General features: G+C 41.6%; 2 protein-coding genes and 1 pseudogene across 2 annotated transcripts; 1 reads left to right on the top strand and 2 right to left on the bottom strand.

The window, feature by feature from the left end:
• Positions 1-282: 282 nt before the first annotated feature.
• On the bottom strand, positions 283-1,365 carry LOC100756032 (speckle-type POZ protein-like). The gene has a single exon (XM_035451317.1). The coding sequence runs from the start codon at positions 1,291-1,293 to the stop codon at positions 283-285; it is 1,011 nt and encodes a 336-aa protein (XP_035307208.1). The 5' UTR covers positions 1,294-1,365.
• Positions 1,366-4,385: 3,020 nt separating this feature from the next.
• On the bottom strand, positions 4,386-5,339 carry LOC113838547 (annotated as a pseudogene).
• Positions 5,340-10,775: 5,436 nt separating this feature from the next.
• On the top strand, positions 10,776-11,861 carry LOC100755736 (speckle-type POZ protein). The gene has a single exon (XM_027434176.1). The coding sequence runs from the start codon at positions 10,776-10,778 to the stop codon at positions 11,859-11,861; it is 1,086 nt and encodes a 361-aa protein (XP_027289977.1).
• The last annotated feature ends 14,102 nt before the right edge of the window (positions 11,862-25,963 follow it).

Here is a 25,963-nt window from a genome sequence, read left to right as displayed (position 1 = left end):
GTATTTCTAATTGTTCATATTTTCTTTGTATTTATTCTTCTCTCATTCAATACACGCTGACCATAGTCTCCCCTCCCTACAATCCACCCAGATATTGCTACTCCAGTTTCCGTTCAAAAAAAGAGTAGGACTTCTGGGGATATGAACTGAACACAGTTTACAAGATATAATAAGTGTTAGCACAAACCCTCATATCATGGGTGGAGGAGTTGTAGGGGAAGCTGTAGCCACGCCTTCTTAGGGGCTGGGTACAAGAGTACCTGAGGGCTTGTGAGGGCGTGGTCAGAGTGAGTAGACCATCATTGTCTTCCAGCTTGAGGTCTCAGATACATCAGAAGCACGAGCTGTAATGAAATCCAGTGTCTTGGTTTTCAGCTGCCCTGCACTGTGGAGGTCAGCGAGGATGAGAGTGTGGGCAGCATTCTCAACACAGAGGTCCCTGCAGAGGGCATCCTCGCACATGACCTTCAAACGCTCCAGACCATACTTGTCAGCAGCTGCCAGCACAGCATCTGCCATGCTGTGGAGGTCTGGTGCCTTCCCGGTATAAATGAAGTCCATCATTGCCTTGAAGACTTGGGGCTCCACATCCTGGATCTCCACGCGGTTTTTTCTTCTCTCCTCCATGTCATGTTCAAACATGGCTCTGAAAACTGGAGAGCGAGCTGCTAAGATGGCCTTGTGAGCTTGGAATTCCTGGCCAGCTACCACCAGGCAGCAGTCTGTGAAGAGGGAATTCTCCCACAGCTGTCCTAGCTCATCTTCCAATGTGTACCTTGGAACCTGGATACCGGGCACCGTGCTCTTCCCAGAGTTGATGACGGAGTCTTGGACCACGAGGTCCACCTCGGAAAAGATAGTGAGTTCATTGTCTGGCAAAAGCCAAGACTCCAGACCCAAGAGTAAATCTCGGTGGATGAACTTTTTGAATCCCCAGTGTTGTTTTGGCGTGAACTTGAAGAATCTTGGGCTGATCTTGCCATTGATTTTCTCTCCATCGACACTGATGATCCAAAACCGGAACCTTGCCCAGGCTGGGCTCTTTGGGCAGCTGAGCATCGTTAGGTGAACTGACAGGTAATCTTTGCTTTCTTCGTCGATCCCATTTGTGAGTATTTTCAAACACCATTTGTCGTTGTCACTGAATAATCCTGAGGAGAAGGTTGGGCTTTTAATGGCGTCCCCTATTTCCTGAAGCAAGAATCCGAAGTTGCTTATGGTCCAGCTGTAGGAGAATTTCTGCACACTGAAATCTGTGTAGCCCCATCTCTCGGCTGCCCGGTCTTCTGACATATCTACTGTGGTGCTTTGAAAGTGAACCTGAATCCAAAAAGAAGAAGTAGGCCTTTTTCCTCTTCAACCTGAGGTCACAATTGCAGATATCTGTAACAAGGAAAGTAAAATCCTGAGAGACTCATATTGGCATTCAAACTTCAAGTTGAAGATCAGGGAGGCAAAGCAGCCAAGCCACTAGCTTTTGCCTCTTTCAGGCTCCATGAGCTCTCAACAAACATCACACTGCTGCCTCTTCTCAAATTAACTGGAGATAATCCTGAGACTGACTACTGAAGACCCAACTCATAATTTTATACACTCCAGTGCTGGGATAAAGGGCATGAGCTCTGTTACTCTTTTAATTTGGTACAATCTCATGTGTGTACTTGAACACACAGAGAACCATCTGCCTTTGTGTCCTGAGTCCTCAGAAGAAAGTTGTCAGTGTGGCTTCTCTAGCTAACTAATAAGGCTGCTTTCCTATTTTGATCCCCAGGGACTCCATAAATTGTAAGGTATATCTGTAGCACCACAGTTAGCTTTTATGCTTTTATTTTCTGTTTTCCCCTCTGTTCCCACTTCTGTAGGGCTGGAAACTTGGAAACCTCTCTGAAATTTTCTATCAAGAATCAATGTAAGTTTAATAGAATAGAGTTTAGGCTACTATGGACAGTTACATCACTCTGATGTAACTATTTTTGACAATTTCACTCCACTGTTGAACCTTTTGAACATTTTATACACTCGTGTCCAAAAGTGTTGTACTAGGGTTCTCTAGAGCCACAGAACATATGGAATGAACTTCTCTCTGTGGGAAGAAAGCAGATTCACTAGAATGTCTTAGGGCTGCAGTAGTGTAATTTCCACAATGTCTAGCTGTGAAGAGAATGTATAAGAATCCAGTACTTACTCAGTGCAGGAGGTTGGATGTGACTGCGGCTTTTCAGTATATGCTGAAATTCAAATAAGTGTTCTCAAATGGCAGTGAAGAGATGGACTTGCTGAAAGATGAGTGCAAGCAGTCAGAGTGCTGATGCTTCCTTCTTGCATGTCCTTTTATATGCCTCCAGCAGAAGGTGTGTCCGAATTTAGGGTGTGTCTTGTAGCGTAAGATCGTGATTAAAGGTGTTTGTCTTAGACTGGGTGGTGGTGGCACACGCCTTTAATCCCAGCTCTCAGAGGCAGAGGCAGGTTGATCTCTGTGAGTTCCAGTCCAGCCTGGTCTGAAGAGCAAGTGTCAGGATATGCTCCAAAGCTACACAGAGAATCCCCGTCTTGAAAAAGCAAAAAAAAAAAAAAAAAAATGTGTGTCTTCAGGCCTGTTGATACTGCTCTTATCCTTGTGTTTTGGACCTCCAAAATCAGAATTTCAAATGGATCTCCTATTCCAACATATGCAAAATGTTCCTCACAGTTGTGCCATTCCTTTTAGGATTTTTTTAGTTAATTCCACGTGTGGTATATTTGGGAAGCAAGAAAAACCATCACAAGTGCATTTTGCTTGCCAGAATTATTCTTTTGTAAATTAAGAAATGTTTTTTATTCCTACACCGTTGTTATTACTCTTCTCATGTTGGTAAATATTCCTACCACCCCACTGTGGTGGCATATACCATTAATCCCAGGACTTAGGAGTCACAGGTAGGCATTTCTCTGTTAGTTCAAGGCCAGCTTGGTATACCGACATAGTTCTATGACAACCAGAGCTGTTACACAGAAATACATATTTGTGAAAAAATGTATTCTTCCCATGAACACGATCCAGGAAGAGGTCTTTTTTTCTCTCAGTGTTCACAATATGGAGCTCATGATCGTAGAATCCCTTTATTGTGGGCATTAAGCAGGACTAGGCAGTACCATCTGAAAATGGCTATATACTTTCCTACCTTTCATTCCATCCATACTTGCTGTCGGGGAATGTCTCCACCAAATTTCACTAGTGGTCTTGCCTGGCCTCCTATGTTTATCCTCCTTGAACACAAGCTTCCGGATCCACCTAAGTGTGTGCTATCAGAAGACCCTGAAGGCCTCTCATTTTGTTCCTGTTGAGTGCCAAGATAAAGCTTCTCATTACCTCATCATTTTCATCCCTCACTTGTAATTCTGTCTTCTTCAATCTTTGAACTTCTAGGCTCATTCTGCTAGGCTTAAAATAGTAAGAGCATTCTGATTTTCAAAGGGTACAGAATATATTCAACAATTACTGAAGTGCATATCCCTTTCATATGCAGTCTTGAATTTAACATATATAATCCCTTCAAAGGATTGATTTCTGGCATGGAATACTGCTACCCTGACCCTGAATCCACCTAGTGAAGAATCATCTATGCTATTAAGTGGCCACCTGCAATAATTCTACCAAAGTAAACAAAAGAATAATTGAACAATCAAAACCAGTTGATTGAATTATCTTCTACTGACTGGTATATAGTGTTGCAGCCAGACTTACAGGAGAGCCAGACTGGGAATGGTTGTGCTGATTCAATCAATGAACTTGTTGTAGTCGAGGATTAGAGATACTCTCCAAGATAAGATGAACTGGAGAGAGATGGCATGTATGAAGAATTTTGTCATCTCGCTACAGGGGGAAACCCATCTAAATCACCTCCCTCTTTGGTTTCTCTTGAATGTAGTCTGCATTTCATGGAAAAGAGAATAATCTCTGACTTTAGGGACCAGAAGAATAAGCATGGCAATTACACATTATTCATTACTTATGTGTTCTTCTTGATGAGCATGTCTCTGCTCAACTATGTTTGAAAATGGTACAAAACTGAAGTCTTGTTTTTTTCTTTTATTTATTTTGGTTTGTCTTAGTTTTTAGAGGTTAAGCCACTCAAGTAAAACAGCCTCATCTCAAATAACTGCTCCCCTTGATCCACTCACACTCCCTGAGTATTCCAGGCTGCCACTGCAGATTGCTTTTATGTCCTGAATAGGATTTACAAAAGGACACCAGTATTTCCTGCTTCAGAATATGATCCTTGGTTAGGAGGTCATATTTGGCTGCTACTCTTAGAAGACACCTCTATGTCAGAGATGACAGGGACCTATGATCTTTTCAAGCGTTTGGGAGAGGGATATAGGAAAATATTATGCAAAAAAACCATTCAGGTGTCTACTTCAACCACCAAGTGGGGATATGAGGCCACCATTGTCTTCCAGCTTGAGGTCTCAGAGATCTCAGAAAAATGAGCTGTAATGAAATCTAGTGCCCAGGATTTCAGCATCCCTGCATTGTGGATGTCAGCCAGGAAGAGAGTGTGGGCAGCAATCTCCACAGAGAGGTCCCTGCAGAGGGCATCCTAACACATGACCTTTAAACGTTCCAGGCCATATTTATCAGCAGCTGTCAGTATGGCATCTGCTATGCTGTGGAGGTCTGGTACCTTCCCCGTGTAAATGAAGTCCATCATTCCCTTGAAGCCTTGCGGCTCCAGATCATTGATCTCAAAGTGGTTTGTTCTTCTCTCCTTCATGTCATGTTCAAACATGGCTCTGAAAACTGGAGATTGAGCTGCTATGATGGCCTTGTAAACCAGGAATTCTTGGCCAGATACCACCAAGCAGCAGTCTGTGAAGGGGGAATTCTCTCACCATTCTCCTAGCTCATCTGCCATCCTGCACCTTGGAACCTTTATATCTGGCTTCCTGATATGGTCACTGATGATGAAGGAGTCTTGGAACACCGTCACCTTGCAGAAGACAGTGAGCTCAGATTCGGGGAGAAGCCATTGCCCATGATCCAAGAGGAAATCTCAAAGAATGAACCTTGTGCATCCCCATTCATAGCCTGATAAGAACTTAAAGACTCTTCTGGCCCTCATTCACAGGACAGGGTGCCCTCCAGTGCTTAAGATCCAGAACTGGAACTTTGGGCAAACCAGAAACTTTGGACAGCTGAACAATACTAGGTAAACTGACAAGTAGTCCGTTCTTTCTAGATTGAAGCCTTAGTGTGTAATCTCAATCACCACTGGTAGTTGCTTCCTATTGAAAAATTTGGGCTTCTATTAGGTTCCTACATTTCCTCCAGGTAACAATGAAAGTTGCTGATGGTCCATCTGCCGCAGATATTTTGTATGCTGAGTCATGTGTTGTTGTTCCAGGCCTTAGTTATCCTGTGCTCTGATACTTCTGCTGGAGGTACTTTGAGGTTTAAACTGGATCCAAATCAAACAACTGGGATGTGTTTTCTTCACCCTGTGAGACACAATAATAGACTTGACTTAGAGTGTTAGGTTATGTTTCTTATGTGTTACCACTTCTATGAAGATCTAACTTGGATGTGTCTGAAATTTTCAATTCAGATTTCAAGATAAGTTTCACAGAAAACAGTCTGAAGCAATCATAGTATCCTCTCAGCTGGGAACTACAGGTGTAATCCATAAGCAGCAGCCAGCTTTGTAACCAAGACCACCTGAAGACTGCGGGACACATGAAGGATATCCAGAGTATCTGAGGAAAGATATCATGTTGGCACAGCACTTTGATACCCCTCTAAATGAGTTGAATCACCAGGATCACTGGAATCCAGGATACTTTACCCTGTTGCTGGACCACTTTCCATTTTGTCCAGTGAGTTGGATCCTGGGACTCCATTCAGTTGCTTGCCCCAAGCACATCTCAACAGGGTTTCTTTGGAAGAACCTGTCTGGACTGGACTGAGCAGAGCTATGAGGAAGGATTTAGAGCAAAGGATGAAACAGACATACATGTTTGCTTACGAGAGACAGAGAAGAGAGAAAGATGCCAGTTTTTTTTTTCTCCAAACTCAATTCATGGGGACTGGAGGGTTGACTCACTTGGCCAAAGCAATTGCTGCTCCTGCAGAGGACCAGTTCTTGAGTTCAGCTCTCTGCATTCCTGGGTGACTTCTCAAACATCTGTAACTGGAGACCCAGAGGATTGAAGTCCTCCTCTTGTGTCTATGGGTGTGTCCATCCCTGTTAACCAAAGGCAATATAAAGTGAATAAAAAGTTTACAATCAGTTTCTGGATTCCATGGTTTTTCTGTTTGCAGAATCCCACTTTAGTCCATCCAGCTCTGCTCCACTGTGGAATTTTATACAGAATCCTCAGGGCCACTGCAATCCCACGAGCTTCGTGCTAGCCTGTGTCTTTTTATAGGCCAGTTAAGACCATTAATATTGAGGAATATGAATGACCATGGATTGTTCATTCTTGTTTGCTTTAGATTTGTGGTGAGTTGTGGGATTTGTGTGGATTTCCACCCCATTTATGTTTGGCTGTGGTAAAGTGGGATTATCTATTGCCTATGTTTTTCTGGTTGTAGTTAACTTCCTTGGATGGGAGTCTTCCTTCCACACCTTTCTTGAGGCCTGGATTAGTGGTATGTATTGTTTAAATATGGATTGTTCATCGATTATCTTGCTTTCTGGATCTGTATTGATTGAAAACTCTTCTGGCTGCAGTAATTTGGGTTGGCATCCTTTGTCTCTTAGTATTGGTAGAATATCTATCCAGGACCTTCTGGCTTTTAGTGTTTCCTCGGAAAAGTCAGGTGTAATTCTAATAGGTTTGCCTTTATATATTCCTTGATGTTTTTCCTTTGCTGTTTTTAATGTTGTTTCTATATTCTGTGTGTTTGGGGTTTGAATTTTTATGTGGTGAGGGAACTTTTTTGTGGGCAACTCTATTTGGTGTTCTGTAGGCTTCTTTTACTTCCATTGCATGTCTTTCTTTAGGTGGGGAAAGTTTTCTTCTATGATTTTGTTGAATATGTTTTCTGCATCTTGAGTTGAGTTTTTCACCTTCTTCTATAGCCATTAATTTTAAGTTCCACCTTTTCACGGTGTCCCCTATTTCTTGTATATTTCGTATTAGCGATTGTTGCCTTAACATGTTCTTTGATCAATGATTCTATTTCTCTTAAGATATCTTCAATGCCTGAGATTCTCTCTTCCATGAGTTGTATTCTGTGATTATTCTTGCATCTGTACTTCCTGATCATATACCCAGCTTTTCTATTTCCAGCACTCCCTCAGCCTTTGTTTTTTTTATTATCTCTACTTCATTTTTCATGTCTTGAACTGTTTCCTTCATGAGTTTGATTATTTTTTTCTTGGCTTTCTTTCAGGGAATTGATTGTTTCTTGTAGTTTTTGGTTTGTTTTTTTTCTCCTATTTCTCTAAGGCATTTTTCCAATATCTCTTTGAGGACTTCAATCATTTTCATGAATTTGTTTTAATAGTCATTATCTTCTGCTTCATCTCTGTTGTGATGATCAGTTCTTGATACTGTAGATTTCCTCGACTCAGGTTTTGTACTATTGTTTTTTTTGTTTGTTTCTGTTGTTCAATGTGTTTTTATATTCTCTCCTTCCCATCCCTCTTTCTGTTGAGTGTAGAAGACTATTCCTCTCCTGTTGTGCCAGGACCAAGGTTTCCTTCCAGTGGGTGCAAACATGTCCAATACTCTGATGTTCTCCTCCTCCGGTGCATGGAGCCAGGACTGGTACTGGGGTCTCTGAAGTCCCTGGGTGGGGTGGATCCCACAGGGATTGCATCAGCAGTGAGCAGGGCCAATGAGACTCAAATTAACTATCTATCGTGTTGGTCTTTTCCCTGCCTCTTAGATATCGTGTCTAGAAAAAGTATTTCAGACATACCTATCAGTGTGGTTAGTGAATATCCTAAATCCTTCTCCTGTCAGTCACTTAGATTGAGTGTCATTGGGTCATATGCTCCCTCATCCACAGGTAGGTTCTGTCCTGTTCAACCGCAGAACTGCCATGCATATTCTTCTATCCTTAATGTGAGAGATTATTCTCCTTACCATGGATTGCAGACTATATTCCACAGAAACCATAAAGGGAGGGGATTTAGATGGATTTCCCTCTGTAGCCTGTTGATCAAGATTCTCTGTACATGTCATCTCTCTTATGTTTGTCTTATCTTGGATAGTATCTCTGAGCCTAGACTACAAGGAAATAAGTTTATTGATTGAATGAGCACAGCCATTCCCAGTCTGGCTGTCCTGAAAGTCTGGCTACAACACTATCTGTGAGTCGAAGATAATTAAATCAATTGTTTCTGATTGTTTATTTTTACCTTTATTTTTTTGTACTTTGGAAACATTATTGCAGGTGTCCACTTAAGGCATAGATGATTCTTCACTAGATGGATTCAGGGTCAGGATAGTAGGTACTCCATCCAGAAATAACTCCTTTGTAGCAATTATATTTGTTAATTTCAAGACCCCATATTGGAAGGAAGATGCTCTTGAGTAAATGTTGAATATATCCTGAACCCTTTGCAAACCAGAATGCTCTTACAATTTTAAGCCTAGCAGAGTAAGCCTGGGTGTTCAAAGATTGAGGAAGACAGAATTACAAGTGAGGGATGAAAATTATCAGGTAATAAGAAGCTTTATCTTAGCACTCAGCATGAGCAAAATAAGAGGCCTTTAGGGTCTTCTGATAGCACACGCTTAAGGGGATCAGAAGCTAGTGTTCAAGGAGGATTAACAGAAGAGGACAGGGAAGACCACCAGTGAAATTTGGTGTTGCAATCCCCAGGACAGTGATTATGGATGGAATGAAGGGTAGGAAAAAAGACAGCCATTTTCAGAGCTTCCTGCTTGGCCCTGCTTAATGCCCACCATATAGGGATTCTTCCAACCTGAGCTCCATATTGTGAACATTGAGAACCCAAACAGAAAAAAAGACCTCTTCCTGGATCATGTTCATGGGAAGAATCATTTTCTTCACAAACAGGTATTTCTGTGTAACAGCTCTGGCTTTCACAGAACTATCTCTGCATACCACGCTGGCCTTGAACTAACAAAGAAATGCCTACCTGTGACTCCTAAGTGCTGAGATTAATGGTATATGCCAACACCGTGGGGTGGTAGGAATATTCAACAACACTAGAAGAGTAAATAACAACTGTGTAGAAATAGAAATCATTTCTTTATTTAGAGAAGAATAATTCAGGAGAGCAAAATTCACTTGTGATGGTTATTCTTGCTACCCAAATAGACCACCCCTGGAACTAACTAAACAATTCCTTAAAATGGATGGCACAACTGTGTGAGTGTTTTGCACAAGTTGGAGTAGGAGATCCACTTGAAGTACTCATTTTGGAGGTAGTAATCACATGCATAAAAACAGGATCAACAGGCCTGAAGACACACACCATTTTATTTTTAAGGATTTTATTTATTTATTATGCATACAACATTCTGCTTCCATGTATATCTGCACAGCTAAAGAGGGCACCAGATCTTATAACAGATGGTTGTGAGCCACCGTATGGTTGCTGGGAATTGAACTCAGGACTTCTAAGAGCAGTCGGTGCTCTTAACCTCTGAGCTATCTCTCCAGCCAGAAGACACACACCTTTAATCCAGATCTTGGGCTGGGGGGGACACACCCTAAATTGGGATACACCTTCTGCTGGAGGCATGTAAAAGAACATGCAAGAAGGAAGCTACAACACTCTGAGTGCTTGCACTGACATTTCAGTAACTCCATCTCTTCACTGCCATTGGAGAATACTTATTTTAATTTCAGCATATACTGAAGAGCAGCACCTACGTCCAACCTCCTGGACTCAGTAAGTACTCGATTCTTATACTTTTACTTCACAACTGATATTGTGGGATTAACAGGAATGCAGCACGAAGTCATTCTAAGGAATCTCCATTTTTCACACAAAGACGTTCATTCCCTATGTTCTGTTGCTCTAGAACCCTAGTACAACACTTTTGAATGTGTGTGTGTATAAAATGTTCCATATGCTTCATCAATTGAGTAAAATTGTCAAAAGTAGTTACCTGTTGACCTCAGATTCAATCTAGAAGTGAACTGTCCGTAGTGAGTAGCACAAACTCTCTTCTCTGAAAATAATATTGAAATCTTGATAGAAAATTTCAGAGTGATATCCAAGTTGCCAGCCCCATAGAAGTTAGAACCGAGGGGAGAAGTGAAAATAAAAGACTAAAAGCTATCTGTGGTCTTACATACATGGCTTACACTGTTTTACTTCACTGGGTCTCAAAAGAGGAAAGCACCCATATTAGCTACCCAGAGAAGCCAGGCAGATACCTTTCTTCTGAGGACTCAGGAGACCAAGGCAGACGGTTCTCTTTGTGTTGGAGTACACACAGGGCTCCAAGAGATTGAATGAAATTAAACCAGTAACAGAGCTCATGCCCTTTATCCCCAGCACTAGAGTGTATCAAATTAGGAGTGGGGCCTTCAGTAGTCAGTCTAAGCTTATCTCTTGTTAAGCTGAGGCGAGGCAACAGTGTGATGTTTGTTGAGAACTCATGGAGCCTGAGGTAGAGGCAAGAGCTAGGGGCATGGCTGCTTTGCCTTCCTGGCCTTGAGCTTGAAATTTGAACCCCAATACGAGTCTCTCAGGATTTTATTTTCCTTGTTACAGATATCTGCAATTGTGACCTCAGGTTGAAGAAGAAAAAGGCCTACTTCTTCATTTTGGATGCAGGTTCACTTTCAAATCACCACAGTAGATATGTCAGACGACCGGACAGCCGAGAGATGGGGCTACACAGATTTCAGTGTGCAGAAATTCTCCTACAGCTGGACCATAAGCAACTTCGGATTCTTGCTTCAGGAGATAGGGGAAGGCATTAAAAGCCCAACCTTCTCCTCAGGATTCAGTGACAACGACAAATGGTGTTTGAAAATACTCGCAAATGGGATCGACGAAGAAAGCAAAGATTACCTGTCAGTTCACCTAACGATGCTCAGCTGCCCAAAGAGCCCAGCCTGGGCAAGGTTCCGGTTTTGGATCATCAGTGTCGACGGAGAGAAAACCAATGGCATGGCAAGCCCAAGATTCTTCAAGTTCACGCCAAAACAACACTGGGGATTCAAAAAGTTCATCCACCGAGATTTGCTCTTGTTTCTGGAGTCTTGGCTTTTCCCAGACAATGAACTCACTGTCTTCTGCGAGGTGGACCTCGTGGTCCAAGACTCCGTCATCAACTCTGGGAAGAGCACGGTGCCCGGTATCCAGGTTCCAAGGTACACATTGGAAGATGAGCTAGGACAGCTGTGGGAGAATTCCCTCTTCACAGACTGCTGCCTGGTGGTAGCTGGCCAGGAATTCCAAGCCCACAAGGCCATCTTAGCAGCTCGCTCTCCAGTTTTCAGAGCCATGTTTGAACATGACATGGAGGAGAAAAGAATAAAACGCGTGGAGATCCAGGATCTGGAGCCCCCAGTCTTCAAGGCAATGATGGACTTCATTTATACCGGGAAGGCACCAGACCTCCACAGCATGGCAGATGCTGTGCTGGCAGCTGCTGACAAGTATGACCTGGAGCGTTTGAAGGTCATGTGCGAGGATGTCCTCTACATGGACCTCTGTGTTGAGAATGCTGCCCACAATCTCATCCTCGCTCACCGCCACAGTGCAGGGCAGCTGAAAACCAAGACCCTGGATTTCATTACAGCTCGTGCTTCTGATGTATCTGAGACCTCAAGCTGGAAGACAATGTTGGTCTTACATCCGCAGTTGTTAGCTGAAGCATGCAGCTCCTTGGCCTCGACTCACAGTTCATTACTTGGGCCTCCTCCCAAATGCCTGAAGTAATCATAGGATCCTCTCAGATGGGAACTACAGGTGCATTCCATAAGCAGCTGCCAGCTTTGTATCAAGACCACCTGAAAACTACGGGACACGTGAAGGATATCGAATATCTGAGGAAAGACAGCATGTTGGCACAGCACTTTGATGCCCCTCGAAATGAGGTGAATCACGGGGATCACTGGATTCCAGGATACTTTATCCTGTTGCTGGACCGCTTTCCATTTTGTCAATTGAGTTGGATCCTGGGACTCCATTCAGTTGCTTGCCCAAAGCACATCTCAACAGGGATTCTTTGGAAGAACCTGTCTGGACTGGACTGAGCAGAGCTATGAGGAAGGATTTAGAGCAAAGGATGAAACAGACATACATGTTTGCTTACGAGAGACAGAAGAGAGAAAGATGCCAGTTTTTTTTTCTCCAAACTCAATTTATGGGCACTGGAGGGTTGCCTCACTTGGCCAAAGCAATTGCTGCTCCTGCAGAGGTTCAGTTCTTGAGTTCAGCTCTCTGCATCCCTGGGTGACTTCTCAAACATCTGTAACTGGAGACCCAGAGGATTGAAGTCCTCCTCTTGTGTCTATGGGTGTGTCCATCCCTGTTAACCAAAGGCAATATAAAGTGAATAAAAATTTCACAATCTGTTTCTGGATTCCATGGCTTTTCTGTTTGCAGAATCCCACTTTAGTCCATCCAGCTCTGCTCGACTGTGGAATTTTATACAGAATCCTCAGGGCCACTGCAGTCCCACGAGCTTCCTGCTAGCCTGTGTCTTTTTATAGGCAATTTAAGACCATTAATATTGAGGAATATTAATGACCATGGATTGTTCATTCTTGTTTGCTTTATATTTGTGGTTAGTTGTGGGATTTTGTGTGGATTTCCACCTCATTAATCTTTGGCTGCTGGTAAAGTGGGATTATCTATTGCCTATGTTTTTCTTCTTGTAGTTAACTTTCTTGGGTGGGAGTCTTCCTTCCACACCTTTCTTTAGGCCTGGATTAGTGGATAAGTATTGTTTAAATATGGATTTTTCATCCATTATCTTGTTTTCTGGATCTGTATTGATTGGAAACTTTTCTGGCTGCAATAATCTGGGTTGGCATCCATTGTCTCTTAGTATTGGTAGAATATCTATCCAGGACCTTCTGGCTTTTAGTGTTTCCTCGGTAAAGTCAGGTGTAATTCTAATAGGTTTGCCTTTATAGATTACTTGATGTTTTTCCTTAGCTGCTTTGAATGTTGTTTCTATAATCTGTGTGTTTGGGGTTTGAATTTTTATGTGGTGAGGGAACTTTTTTGTGGGCCACTCTATTTGGTGTTCTGTAGGCTTCTTTTACTTCCATTGCATGTCTTTCTTTAGGTGGAGAAAGTTTTCTTGTATGATTTTGTTGAATATGTTTTCTGCATCTTGAGTTACGTTTTTCACCTTCTTCTATAGCCATTAATTTTAAGTTCGACCTTTTCACGGTGTCCCCAATTTCGTGTATATTTCGTGTTAGGTATTCTTGCCTTAACATGTTCTTTGATCGATGATTCTATTTCTCTTAATATATCTTCATTGCCTGAGATTCTCTCTTCCATGAGTTGTATTCTGTGATTATTCTTGCATCTGTACTTCCTGATCATATACCCAGCTTTTCTATTTCCAGCACTCCCTCAGCCTTTGTTTTGTTTATTGTCTCTACTTCATTTTTCATGTCTTGAACTCTTTCCTTCATGAGTTTGATTTTTTTTCCCGGCTTTTTTTCAGGGAATTGATTGTTTCTTGTAGTTTTTTGTTTGTTTTTTTTCTTCTATTTCTCTAAGGCATTTTCCAATATCTTTTTGAGGACTTCTATCATTTTCATGATATTGTTTTAATAGTCATTATCTTCTGCTTCATCTCTGTTGTGATGATCAGTTCTTGCTAGTGTAGTGTCCCTAGACTCGGGTGCTGTCATATTGTTTCTTTTTTTTGTTTCTGTTGTTCAATGTGTTTTTATATTCTCTCCTTCCCATCCCTCTTTCTGTTGAGTGTAGAAGTCTATTCCTCTCCTGTTGTGTCAGGACCAAGGTTTCCTTCCCGTGGGTGCAAACATGTCCAGTACTCTGATGTTTCTGCTCCTCCGGTGCATGGAGCCAGGACTGGTACCGGGGTCTCTGCAGTCCCTGGGTTGGGTGGATCCCACAGGGATTGTATCAGTGCATCAGCAGTGAGCAGGGCCAATGAGACTCAAATTAACTATCTATCGTGTTGGTCTTTTCCCTGCCTCTCAGATATCTTGTCTAGAAAAAGTATTTCAGACCTACCTATCAGTGTGGTTAGTGAATATCCTAAATCCTTCTCCTGTCACTCACTTAGATTGAGTGTCATTAGGTCATATACTCCCTCATCCACAGGTAGGTTCTGTCCTGTTCAACCGCAGAACTGCCATGCATATTCTTCTGATCCCTAATGTGAGAGATTTTTCTCCTTACCATGAATTGCATTCTATATTCCACAGAAACGATAAAGGGAGGGGTTTTAGATGGGTTTCCCTCTGTAGCGTGATGATCAAGATTCTCTGTACATGTCATCTCTCTCAAGTTTGTCATATCTTGGAGAGTATCTCTCAGCCTAGACTACAAGGAAAATAAGTTTATGGATTGAATGAGCACAGCCATTCCCAGTCTGGCTTCCTGAAAGTCTGGCTACAACATTATATAACATGGGAGTTCCAGGGAATTGGGGGATGAATATGTAAATATGAGTAGTCATTAAAGAATTAAAAAAAACAGAAAATATCCAGCTTATATTGACTGACTTTTAACATGATTGCTGTTGAGTAGGAGACTGCTCACTCACAGGAGGTGAGCCCCTCTCCCTACAGGAAACAATTTCTAGGCATTCATTTAGTAGTTTAGAATGGATCTCTGCTCTAATCTCTCTGTATGTCCCTCAATTGAGTCTCTATCTGTATCTCTCTGCCTATCTCTCTTATTCTCTCGCTATGTGTCCCTTTTTTAGTGTTACTATGGTTCTTTCTTCTATGTTTCTCTCTCAGTAACATGCTGCATCTATGTCTGTCAGTCTGTGTCTCTGTGTGTATCTCTGTCTCTCTATGTCTGTCTATATGCATCTCTCTTTATCAATCTATCTATTCATAGTCCCCACCCATATGCTTTTCTATTTAGAATTAATATAACTGTGTCTGCTTGTCTCTGTCCTTGTAGCACACTTGTCTATCTGTGTTTATCTCTATGTAAATCTCAAATTCTTTCTATGTCTGTCTCATTTTCTGATTCACTGGATGTCTCTCTTTTCTTCTCTTTCTCTCTTGATCATGCTTTCTCTGTCTCTTTCTGTGTTTTGCTCTCTGTGTATGTGTGCATCTCCCTCTATGTCTCTGTCTAACTCTCTGCATGTTTAACTATCTCTCTTACACCTGTACTTGTGCAAGTGTGTCTGCATTTGTTTCTATGTATTTCTGTCATGTGTCTCTCCTCCAATGACCAGAGATTTTCTGTGGTATGAGGACACTCCTGCAGTTCATGACTTGAGTTTCATCCTGTGGGAGATGTGAAATATTTGGCTATAAATGTCACCCAGAGAAACACCTACATGAAATAAAACCTCTGCCCATGGCATTCTTGGCATGAGAGAGTACATAAATAGAGCCTGTGCTTTCTGCCTTGGGTCTTCCATTTCCTCCAGGAGAGGCTGCCCCAACTCTCCAGAAGTATTCTCTTGGGAGGCCAGGGCCACGAGTTATACGACTTTTCTTAGAAATGAGTGGCCTTGCAGTGATAGCCTAGCTTCATTTCAGGTGACACATTTGAGGGGAGGGGTAACTCCCACACTCACCCTAAACTCACACAGAGAAGAGTCACAGTTAGTACCAGTTATCCTCATGTAATAAGTGCGTAACTGAGAAAACAACTTCTCAGGGATCAAAATGAACTGATTGACATATCATGTAAAGAGATGAGGAGCAGCATTGGAGCCAGACTTTCAGGAGGCCTGGGCTGAGAACCACTGAGTTATTGATTCTTTGAGGGTAACTTCATGTGTCCTCTAGCCTAGTGAGTCCCTTCAGACATCATGAACTGGAGAGAGATGATAGATGTAGGGAGCATTTTACAGATCCCCTTTTGAGGAGGAGCCATCCAAAAACCTTTTCTTCAGTACCTATTTGATCATATTCTGATATACAACAGAATACTCTCTTTTTTAAGGTCCTGCAGAGTAAGCATGGAAGTTAAAAATTTGAAGAGGACAGGAGTCACCAGTTAAAATGCAAAATGTACCATGTTTGCCTTTCTATGTTTGGGTTTTGTTCATTTTATCATTAAAATATTAAAACAGGAGTTGGGTAAAAGCAGAGGTCACTCACCTTGTGGCTGATGGGTTGGCAGAAAGGGAAGGAAGATTGGCCTGTAACTCCTGTCCAAAGCGCCATTCATCCAGATCTCCCCAGGCTTGTCCCTGCTTGAAATAGACATGCCCAGGCAGGGAGGAGCTCCCTGAATCTTGGTACAGGCCACTCTTCCTTCTCTTCCCACCAACCCTGATCCGCAAGGAGGTGAGTGATCCACAGCTCTTACCCAAATCCCTTTCAAAGTCCCATCTACCCCGATCTCCCCAGGCCTGCTCCTGCTTGGGGTAGACCTGCCTAGGCAGTGAGGAACCCCCAGAACCTGGAAATACCCCACTCTTACTTTCTGTCCCACCCCTACACACCCGATCCCTATGGAAGCCTAAATCCTTCAGAGTGAGGAGACTACCAGGAGAGGCAAGACCATCCAGAGCTTTGGACATTGAATTCCTGGCCCACACACACTACTGTGTAACAAGAAGAGATAGAGAGACCCCACCTGCACTCACTGGAAAAAGATATGGGAAGAAGACAGAATAAGAACTTGCTCAACAATAGAAAGACAAATATGACACCACCAGAATCTAGGGACTCCACTCCAGCAAGATCTGAAAAGCCCACCACAGTGCATGAAGAAGAGATGGACCTCAAAAATTATCTCAGCAAAATGATAGAGACCTTCAAAGAGGAAACAAGAAAATCCCTTAAAGAAGTAGAAGAAAAAGCAAGCAAAAAATTACACGAAATGGAGGAAAAGACAAGCCAAAAAATTCAAGAAATAAACAAATCTCTTAAAGAATCTAAAGAAACCAAAGATAAAACAACCAAAAAAGTGAAGGAAGCTCTTGAAACAGTTCAAAGCATGAAAGCTGAATTAGACACAATGAAGAAAACACAGAATGAGGCAATGCTGGAAATGCAAAGACTGGATAAACAATCAGGAAGTAAAGACATGAGTATAACTAATAGAATCCAAGAGACAGAAGAGAGAATCTCAGCTATTGAAGACTCGCTAGAGGATATACATTCATCAACCAAAGAAAACCTCAAGTCCAACAAATCCCTAACACAAAATATCCAGGAAATATGGGACACCGTGAAAAGACCAAACCTAAGAATAATAGGTGTAGAAGAAGGTGAAGAAACACTGCTCAAAGGTACAGAAAACATATACAACAAAATCATAGAAGAAAACTTCCCCAACCTACAGAAGGATATGCCTATGAAAGCACACGAAGCTTACAGGACGCCAAACACACTGGACCACAAAAAGAAGTCCCCCCCCCAACACATAATAATCAAAACTCCAAATCTACAGAATAAAGAGAAAATATTAAGAGCAGCAAAGGAAAAAGGCCAAGTAACATATAAAGGCAAACCAATTAGAATCACACCCAACTTCTCAATGGAAACTCTGAAAGCCAGGTCTTGGATAGATACCCTACAAGCACTAAGGGAGCATGCATGTCAACCAAGACTACTGTACCCAGCAAAACTTTCAATCACTATAGATGAAGAAAACAAGATATTCCATGACAAAAACAGATTTAAACAATACATATCCACAAATCCAGCACTACAGAAGGTTCTGGAAGGAAAACTCCAACCCAACAAACATAACTACACCCACAAAAACACAGGCAATAGATAATCTAATTTTACCAAACACAAAAAGAAGCAGAAGGGGAAATCCACACGCAATGACACCACCACCAATAAATCCAAAACAAACAAGAACCAATGAAAAATGGACATTAATATCCCTAAATGTCAATGGTCTTAACTTACCCATAAAAAGATATAGGCTAACAGAATGGATACGAAGACAGAATCCTTCCTTCTGCTGTTTACAAGAAACACACCTCAACTTCAAAGACAGGTTATACCTCAGAGTAAAAGGATGGGAAAAGATTTTCCAATCAAATGGGCTCAAGAAAGAAGCTGGTGTAGCAATCCTAATATCTAACAAATTGGACATTAAACTAAAATCAATCAAAAGAGATGAAGAAGGGCATTTCATACTCATCACAGGAAAAGTCCATCAAGATGAAATCTCAATCCTGAACATCTATGTCCCAAATACGAAGGCACCCACATTTGTGAAAGAAACATTACTAAAGCTCAAACCACACATAAAACCACACACACTTATAGTAGGAGACTTCAACACCCCCTTATGCCACTAGATAGGACCACCAGACAGAAACTTAACAAAGAAATAAGGATCTGAAAGAAGTTATGACCCAACTGGTGTTAACGGATATCTATAGAGCATTCCATCCAAACTCAAAAGAATATACCTTCTTCTCAGCACCACATGGCACCTTCTCTAAAATTGACCACATAGTAGGCAACAAAGCAAACTTCCATAGTTACAAAAGAATTGAAATAACCCCCTGTATCTTATCAGACCTCCATGCATTAAAGCTAGAATTCAGCAACAATACAAATGGCAGAAAACCTGCAAACTCTTGGAAAATGAATAAAACCCAATTGCACCATTCCTGGGTTGAGGAAGAAATAAAAAAAATTAAAGACTTCCTAGAATCTAATGAGAATGCAGACACAACATATGGTCTATAGGCTGGATATCCTCTACTTTATGTCCAATATCCACTTATGAGTGACTTCATGGGATTCAGAGCTAAACAGATAATTCTTGAGACAAGAATATCACATGGCCATAAGACAAATGAGGAGCTGCTCAATATCCTTAGGCATCAGGGAATGCAACTCAAAACTCCTTTAAGATGTCATCTTACACAGGCAGAATGCCTAAGCTCGAAACCATTAATGAAACATTATGCTGGAGAGGATGTGGAGTAAGGGGAACACTGCTCCATTGCTGGTGGGAGTTCAAACTTGTACAGCTATGGTGGAAATCTGGATGGCCTTTTCTCAGAAAATTGGGAATCAATCTACCTCAAGACATAGGAATACCACTCTTGGTATTCCTGGGCGTATACCTAAAGGAAGTACAACCATACCACAAGGACATTTGCTCAATATGTTCATAGCGCCATTATTTGTAATGGCCACAACTTGAAAACAACATAGGCGCCCCTCAACTGAAGAATGTATAAGGAAAATTGGTACACTTAAACAATGGACTATGACTCAGGGGAAAAATACAATGACAATATGAACTTTGCAGGCACGTGGATGTAACTAGAAAAAAAAAAACAATCCTTAGTGAGGTAACCCAAACACAGAAAGACAAACATGGCACTTTTAGCGTTTTTAACTGGTGACTTCTCTCCTCTTCAAATTTTGAACTCCCATGCTTAATCTGCAGGATTTTGAAAACGAGAGAGTATTCTGTTTTATCTCAGAATATGTTCAATAGGTACTGAAGAGAAGGTTTTGGGATGACTCCTCTTCAAATGGTGATCTGTAAAATGCTCCCCACATCTGTCATCTCTCTCCAGTTCATGGTGTCTGCAGGGACCCTTCTCTGTGGTAGGTTACCCTCCCCTCCAATGTGTCATTTGAAATGAAGCAAAGCTATCACTGCAAGGCCCCTCATTTATAAGAAAAATGCTCTAACTTGTGGTCCTGAGTTCCCATGAACATGCATCTGGAGAGTTGGGCAGCCTCTCCTTCGGGAAACTGTGAGCCCCCGAGGCAGAAAGCACCAACTGTGTTCATACAGTTTTGCATCTGAAGATTACCATCTGTGGAGGTTTTATTTTGGGTAGGTGGTTCTCTGGGTGACATTATAGAGACAAAGCATTCATGCCCCCACACGATGAGGCACAGGTCTAGAACTACAGGAGTGTCTGTATCCCAGAGAAAATCACTAGTCATTGCAGAAGAACAACCTGACAGAAATACACAGAAACAAATGCAGACACACTTGCACAAGTACAGGTGTAGGAGAGATAGTTAAACATGCAGAGAGTTAGACAGAGACACATCAGGAGCTGCACTCACACACACACACACACTCATACACACACACACACACACTCACACACACACACACACTCACACACACACTCACACTCACACACACACACTCACACTCACACACACACACAGAAAGAGAGATCAAGACACAGAGTGAGCAATATGGAAAGAGAAGGAAAGAGAGAGAGAGACATACAGTGACACAGATAATGAGACAGACACAGAACAAAGGAGAGATAGACAGACTGATATAAACAGAGAGTGATGAGAGTGTGACAAGGAGAGAGACACAGAGACAGATATATTCAATGTAAACAGACAAGCACATAGGTTGGGGTACATAAATAGGTGGATTGATTGAGAGAGATGCACAGAGACAGAAAGACAGTGATACATACAGAGAGACAGACAGACAGAGACCCAGTGTGTCACTGAGAGAAACAAAGAAGAAAGAATCAGAGTGAGACACACAGTAAGGTAATGAGAGAGAGATAGACAGAGAGAGACAGAAGTTGATGGCACACAGAGAGATGTAGAGTTGAGATCCATCATGCACTAAATGACTGTCTAGACATTCTTTCCTGTAGGAGGAGGTGCTCATCTCCTGTAAGTGGGGAGTCTACTACTCAAGAGAAATTATATGGAAAGAGTCAGTCAATCTGAACTGGGAATTTTCTATCACAAAACAATAATGATATGTTTCCTTTTCATGTTTTTAAAAACAAATTATCTGACTTCCTAATTTTTGTTTATCTAAAAGTGTTAGAAATGAATAATCCCAGTCCCCCATAAAGCAACTTGTAAAAATAGCAAAAGAAACCAAGGGAAGCAAATTCTTTCTGCTGAATGGATATGATTTTACCCTATCCTGGCTACAATACATACATGGACATGTTGTTTTCAGTATTTGGTTCCTAAATCATCAGGAAGCTTGGTTGGGATTAACCTCTAAATCTATGACTCCAGTCTAATTTGGAAAGAGTTGTCAAAGCAGAACCAACAGTCAGGCAGAAGAAGACAAGTGAGGAGTGGCAAAGACCCAGCTTTTGAACTAGTTTCCAAGACAGACTGCATTTCTGACAAAGAAGAGGTTGAAGAACTTTTTCCCAATATCTAAAGACAGACTTACAGTTCACATGGAGAAATTATTGATTCTCAACAAATCAGTTACTCTCTCATTTTTAAAACCCATGAATCAGAGGCCTGGGGCCTACTTACTGTGGATCCCATTCGGGTGGGTCCAGCCCAGCCAAAGACTGTCAGCCAGTGCCCTAGTCCCTTTGTCTGCCCATGAGATGAGGCAAGATAGGGCATGTTTCTGGCCTGCATTCTGGTACCTGCTCTGAACCACCTAAGGCCTGGAGACTGTGTGGAAAGGATCCCATCCCAGTGGTGTCCAGACCACCAAGAGACTCCAGCCAGCTTCCTAGTCCCTTTCTCTGCCTAGGGGGAGAGGAAGAGGAGAACCGCCAGACTATTGGACTTGCATGCAACCTCCAAAAGAGAACCTTAGTCCTGGACCCCCGAGGAGGGGAAGAGACTCTTTCTGCACCCACTAGAAGAAGGCTTGGGAAGACAATATAAAAGAGAAAAACCAATATGACACCACTGGATCTAGGGTGCTCCATTGTGTAAATGTACCATATTTACTCCATCCATTCTTTAGTTGAGGGGCATATAGGTTGCTTCCAGATTCCAATTTAGGGTGTGTCCCCTAGTCTAAGATCGGGATTTAAGGTGTGTGTCTTCGGGCCTTGATGTCCATTTATCATGATAGTTCTTTTCTCTATATATTTTTAATTTTTATTCATTCATTAATTTACTTGTCTGTTTGTTTGTTTCTAGGTAGGTCTCAGGTAAACCAGGTTGACCTCAAACTCACTATTAAGCCAAGGCTGGTATTAAATTCGTGGTCTTCCCATATCTGATTGTACACTGTTAAGGTCTTGAGATAAGATCAGCTTCTGTGTTCTGTGAGTGAGATAATGGTGTCACAGGGGTCCTAATGACCTTGGATGAAAAAAATAAAGAGTCAGAAAAAGGATCAACAGCCAAGATTCTTTGACAATTGCTGCCTAAAAAATATCAAGTCATGGTAAGTGGTGTCCTCTAGAGGCCAAAACAGGGAAAGCCTCCAGTACCCTTTGGAAACCCTGACCTCAAGTCATCTAAACTAATCAATTCCTGTGCTTCTAGGCTGTTATCCATTCATTACAGCAGCGTTAGAGAACTATTGCTTATTTTTCTGACTGTTTGGTGATAAACTGCAATTTGGTCAGAACATATTCATCAAAGTTGTTAGCAAGTTCTGTGACTTTTCCTTTGTGTCTAGAGAGGATGCTGTAATACAGTTGCAGAAGCAATGGATGTCATCATTTTGAAAAGAAATTAGATGGTAGGGAAATTAGTCTTGTATTAAGGACTGCAATTAGAGAGTTCTACATAAACACACAAAGTGGGCAACAAAAGACTGCAAGAATTTGCTGTTGATGGGCTGGTGAGATGGTTCATCCCTTAAAGGCTAGGATTACAAACAAAAATATAAGAACTTGATATTGCTTCTAGTGCACCTTGGCAAAAGCTGGATAGCTGGATTGTTGTCAGGAGGTACTTGTCAAATGGAAAACCCACCTTTCCCCTTGTAAAAGGCCATTCTAGGAGCCCAGAGTCAGCTTCTCAGAGGAAACCATGGCTTGTGATTGACAGATATGTAATGAGTACACAGATCCACAGGACATTAATATTGTATCTTTTACGTCTTGCAAGGTTGTCTGGAGTGTGTTTCAGTTACATTGACTTCTTCACCAAATTGGACGCTGCAAATCTATCCTGAGACATTTGGTTTCCCCACTGTGTATCTACAACTACCTTTGAATTTATTTCACTGATCTTTGGTGTCATCTGCCTATTTTGAGAGATGCTACAAGGTAAAATGATATTGCCATGTGAAATAGCAATTATATTTCATTTGTGTGCTGTAGAATCTCTTCCCCAAGAACTCAACAAATCATTTTCTTGAGATAGTGGTCTTAGAAACAGATGAGGGCAAGATGCAAGTAACAGAACAAGAAGATCAGAATCCTTTTTTTCTATTTTTAAATTACTTTATAATGGAGAATTAACTAGGCCTTCTTACAGAAAGTGCTTTAGGAAGCTACAGATGCACAGCATTCATTGTTTTCTAAACTCTTACCAGCACACCTGCAACTCTGTGAATCTTTCAAGGAAAAAACCAGAATGCATGGCCAATGTGAAGGCTGTTCAGTGCACCACTACAGAAATATCACTTATAACACAGACACACACTAATAAAGATGATACTAAAAAAAGGAACTGTGTGAGTGGAACCCTCCATACTTTTTGCTCAATTTCTATGTGAGGAAAAAATTGCTCCTTTGAATTAAGGAAATAAAGCATGATATCTATACACAGTGCAGTACACACATCTGTAGGTAGGGGATTCTGGGAGCATGGTCCTAATGATAGTAATAATCTGAATAGTAATCAATCAAAAGCTTCAATGAGCTTCTGATATTCTTGACATGTTCAAAGGAAGTATTATTTTTTCTTCTCCTTTTGAGTGGATGAATGCATGTGTGTGTGTGTTGGCATGAATGCATGTGTGGGTGTTGGCATGTGAGCCTGTGTAAGTCTTGTTGGAGACATAAGCCAGTACCTTCCACATACTTAGGTATTTCTCTACAAATGGGCTACATTGTCATCTCTCTGTCTTTCTCTCTTCTTTCTTCATTCTTCATTGGCTTCCCATAGAAACCCAGAAGCATCAAGAAGCCAGCCCATCTCACCGTGTTTCTGTGACAAATGTTCAAAATGGTAGGGTGTTCCATATATGTATAACAGTTATAAACTTTCAATATAATTTGTAAAAGGCCAAAGTGTAGCTCTAGTGATGTGACTGAAATTCATGAACCTTTCTTAGTCTGTGATTAAAATTCATGAGTCTGCTGTGTTAATTTATTCTCCATTGCTGTGAGGAAACACCATTACCAAAAGCTACTTTGGGAAAAAGGGGTGTTGTTTCAGCTTCCAACTTATAGTGCATCACAAGAGGAAGTTAGGGCAGGAATTCAAGCTTCAGGGGTCCAAGAAGAGGCATTGAAGAGTGCTGCTTACTGGCTTGCTTTATTATATACCCTACAAATACCTAACAAAGGGTAGCTCTGCCCCCAATAGACTGTGGATTTCTATGTCAATTGTAAATCAAGAAACAGCCTTAGCAAAGGACATGGTCAATAAGACCAAATGGCAGGCTACAGATTGGGAAAAGATCTTCACCAACCCCACATCTGACAGAGGACTGATCTTCAAAACATATAAAGAACTCAAGAATCTTGACACCAAAATACCAAATAATCCAATTAAAAATGGGGTACATATCTAAACAGAGAATTCTCAACAGAAGAAACTCAAATGGCCATTTAAAGAATTGCTCAACATCCTTAGTCATCATGGAAATGCAAATCAAAATGACTGAGATATCATCTTACACCTGTCAGAATGGCTAAGATAAAAAAAAAAAAACACTGATGAGAGCTTATGATGGAGAGGATGGATTAAGGGGAACACTCTTCCATTATTGGAGAAAGTGCAAAATTGTAAGCCACTTTGAAAATCAATATGGCAGTTTCTCAGAAAACTGAGAATCAATCTACCTTAAGACATAGCAATACCACACTTGGGCATATGACCAAAGGATGGACCATTATGTCAAAGGACATTTGCTCAACTATGTTCATAGCAGCACTATTAGTAATAGTCAGAACCTGGAAACAACCTAGATGCCCAAAGAAAATGTGATACTTTAACACAATAGAGTATTACTCAGATGTACAATACAATGACATCATGAAATTTGCAGGCAAATGGACAGAACTAGTGAGGTAAATCAGACCCAGAAAGACAAGGAAATATTTATTCACTCACGAGTGGGTATTAGATGTAATGAAAAGGATAATCAGACTACAGTCCACAACCATAGAGAAGCTAGGTTAAAAAGGTGGACCCAAAGAGGGACACACATGGAGGATCCCAGGACAGAAAATAGTTAAGATATCCTGGGTAAACTAGAAGGAGGTGAATGGAAATATGAGGGATCAAGAACACCAAGTTGGGGGAAGATTAGAGAGGGACAGCAATGAAAGAGATATCTTGAGAGAGGGAGGCATAATGGGGTTAGATAGAAACCGGGTGCTATGGAAATTCCTAGGAATCCAGAAGGATGACCCCAGCTAAGATTCCTAGAAATAGTGAAGAGGATGTCTGAACAGGCCTTTCCCTTAAACCAGATTAGTGACTACCCTAATTGTCATCATAGAGCCTGTGTCTAGTAACTGATGGAAACAGATGCAATGATCCACAGTCAAGCACTGGTCAGAGTTCCTGGAGTTCAGCTGAAGAGAGGGTGGAGAGATCATATGAACAAGGGAAGTCAAGAGCATGATGGGGAAAACCACAGAGACAGCTGACCAGAGCTAGTGGGAGCTCATGGATTATGAGATTATGGATTGACAGCTGGGGAACCTGGTTGGGACTCAACTAAAACCTTGTGAATATGGGTGACAGTTATATGACTTGATCTCTTAGGGTGGGACTGGCAATGGCACTAGGACCTATGCCATGTGCATAAACTGCCTTTTTGGAGCCCATTCCCTATGGTGGGATACCTTGTTCCATCTTGATACAGCAGGGAGGGGAGTGGTATGCAAACTTGGTATGACATACTTTGTTGACTTCCCAAAGAAGGTCTTACAGCCTCTGAAGAGGCGGGGGAGGGGGGTGCGTAGGAGAATGGAGGGAGGGGAACTAAGGTTGGTAAGTAAAATGAAAAATAAAATTTTTAAG

Source organism: Cricetulus griseus (genome assembly GCF_003668045.3).
Source record: "Cricetulus griseus strain 17A/GY chromosome 1 unlocalized genomic scaffold, alternate assembly CriGri-PICRH-1.0 chr1_0, whole genome shotgun sequence".
Lineage (NCBI taxonomy): Eukaryota > Metazoa > Chordata > Mammalia > Rodentia > Cricetidae > Cricetulus > Cricetulus griseus.
The sequence above is the reverse complement of the archived record's forward strand: the minus strand, read 5'-3'. Positions and strand labels throughout refer to the sequence as shown.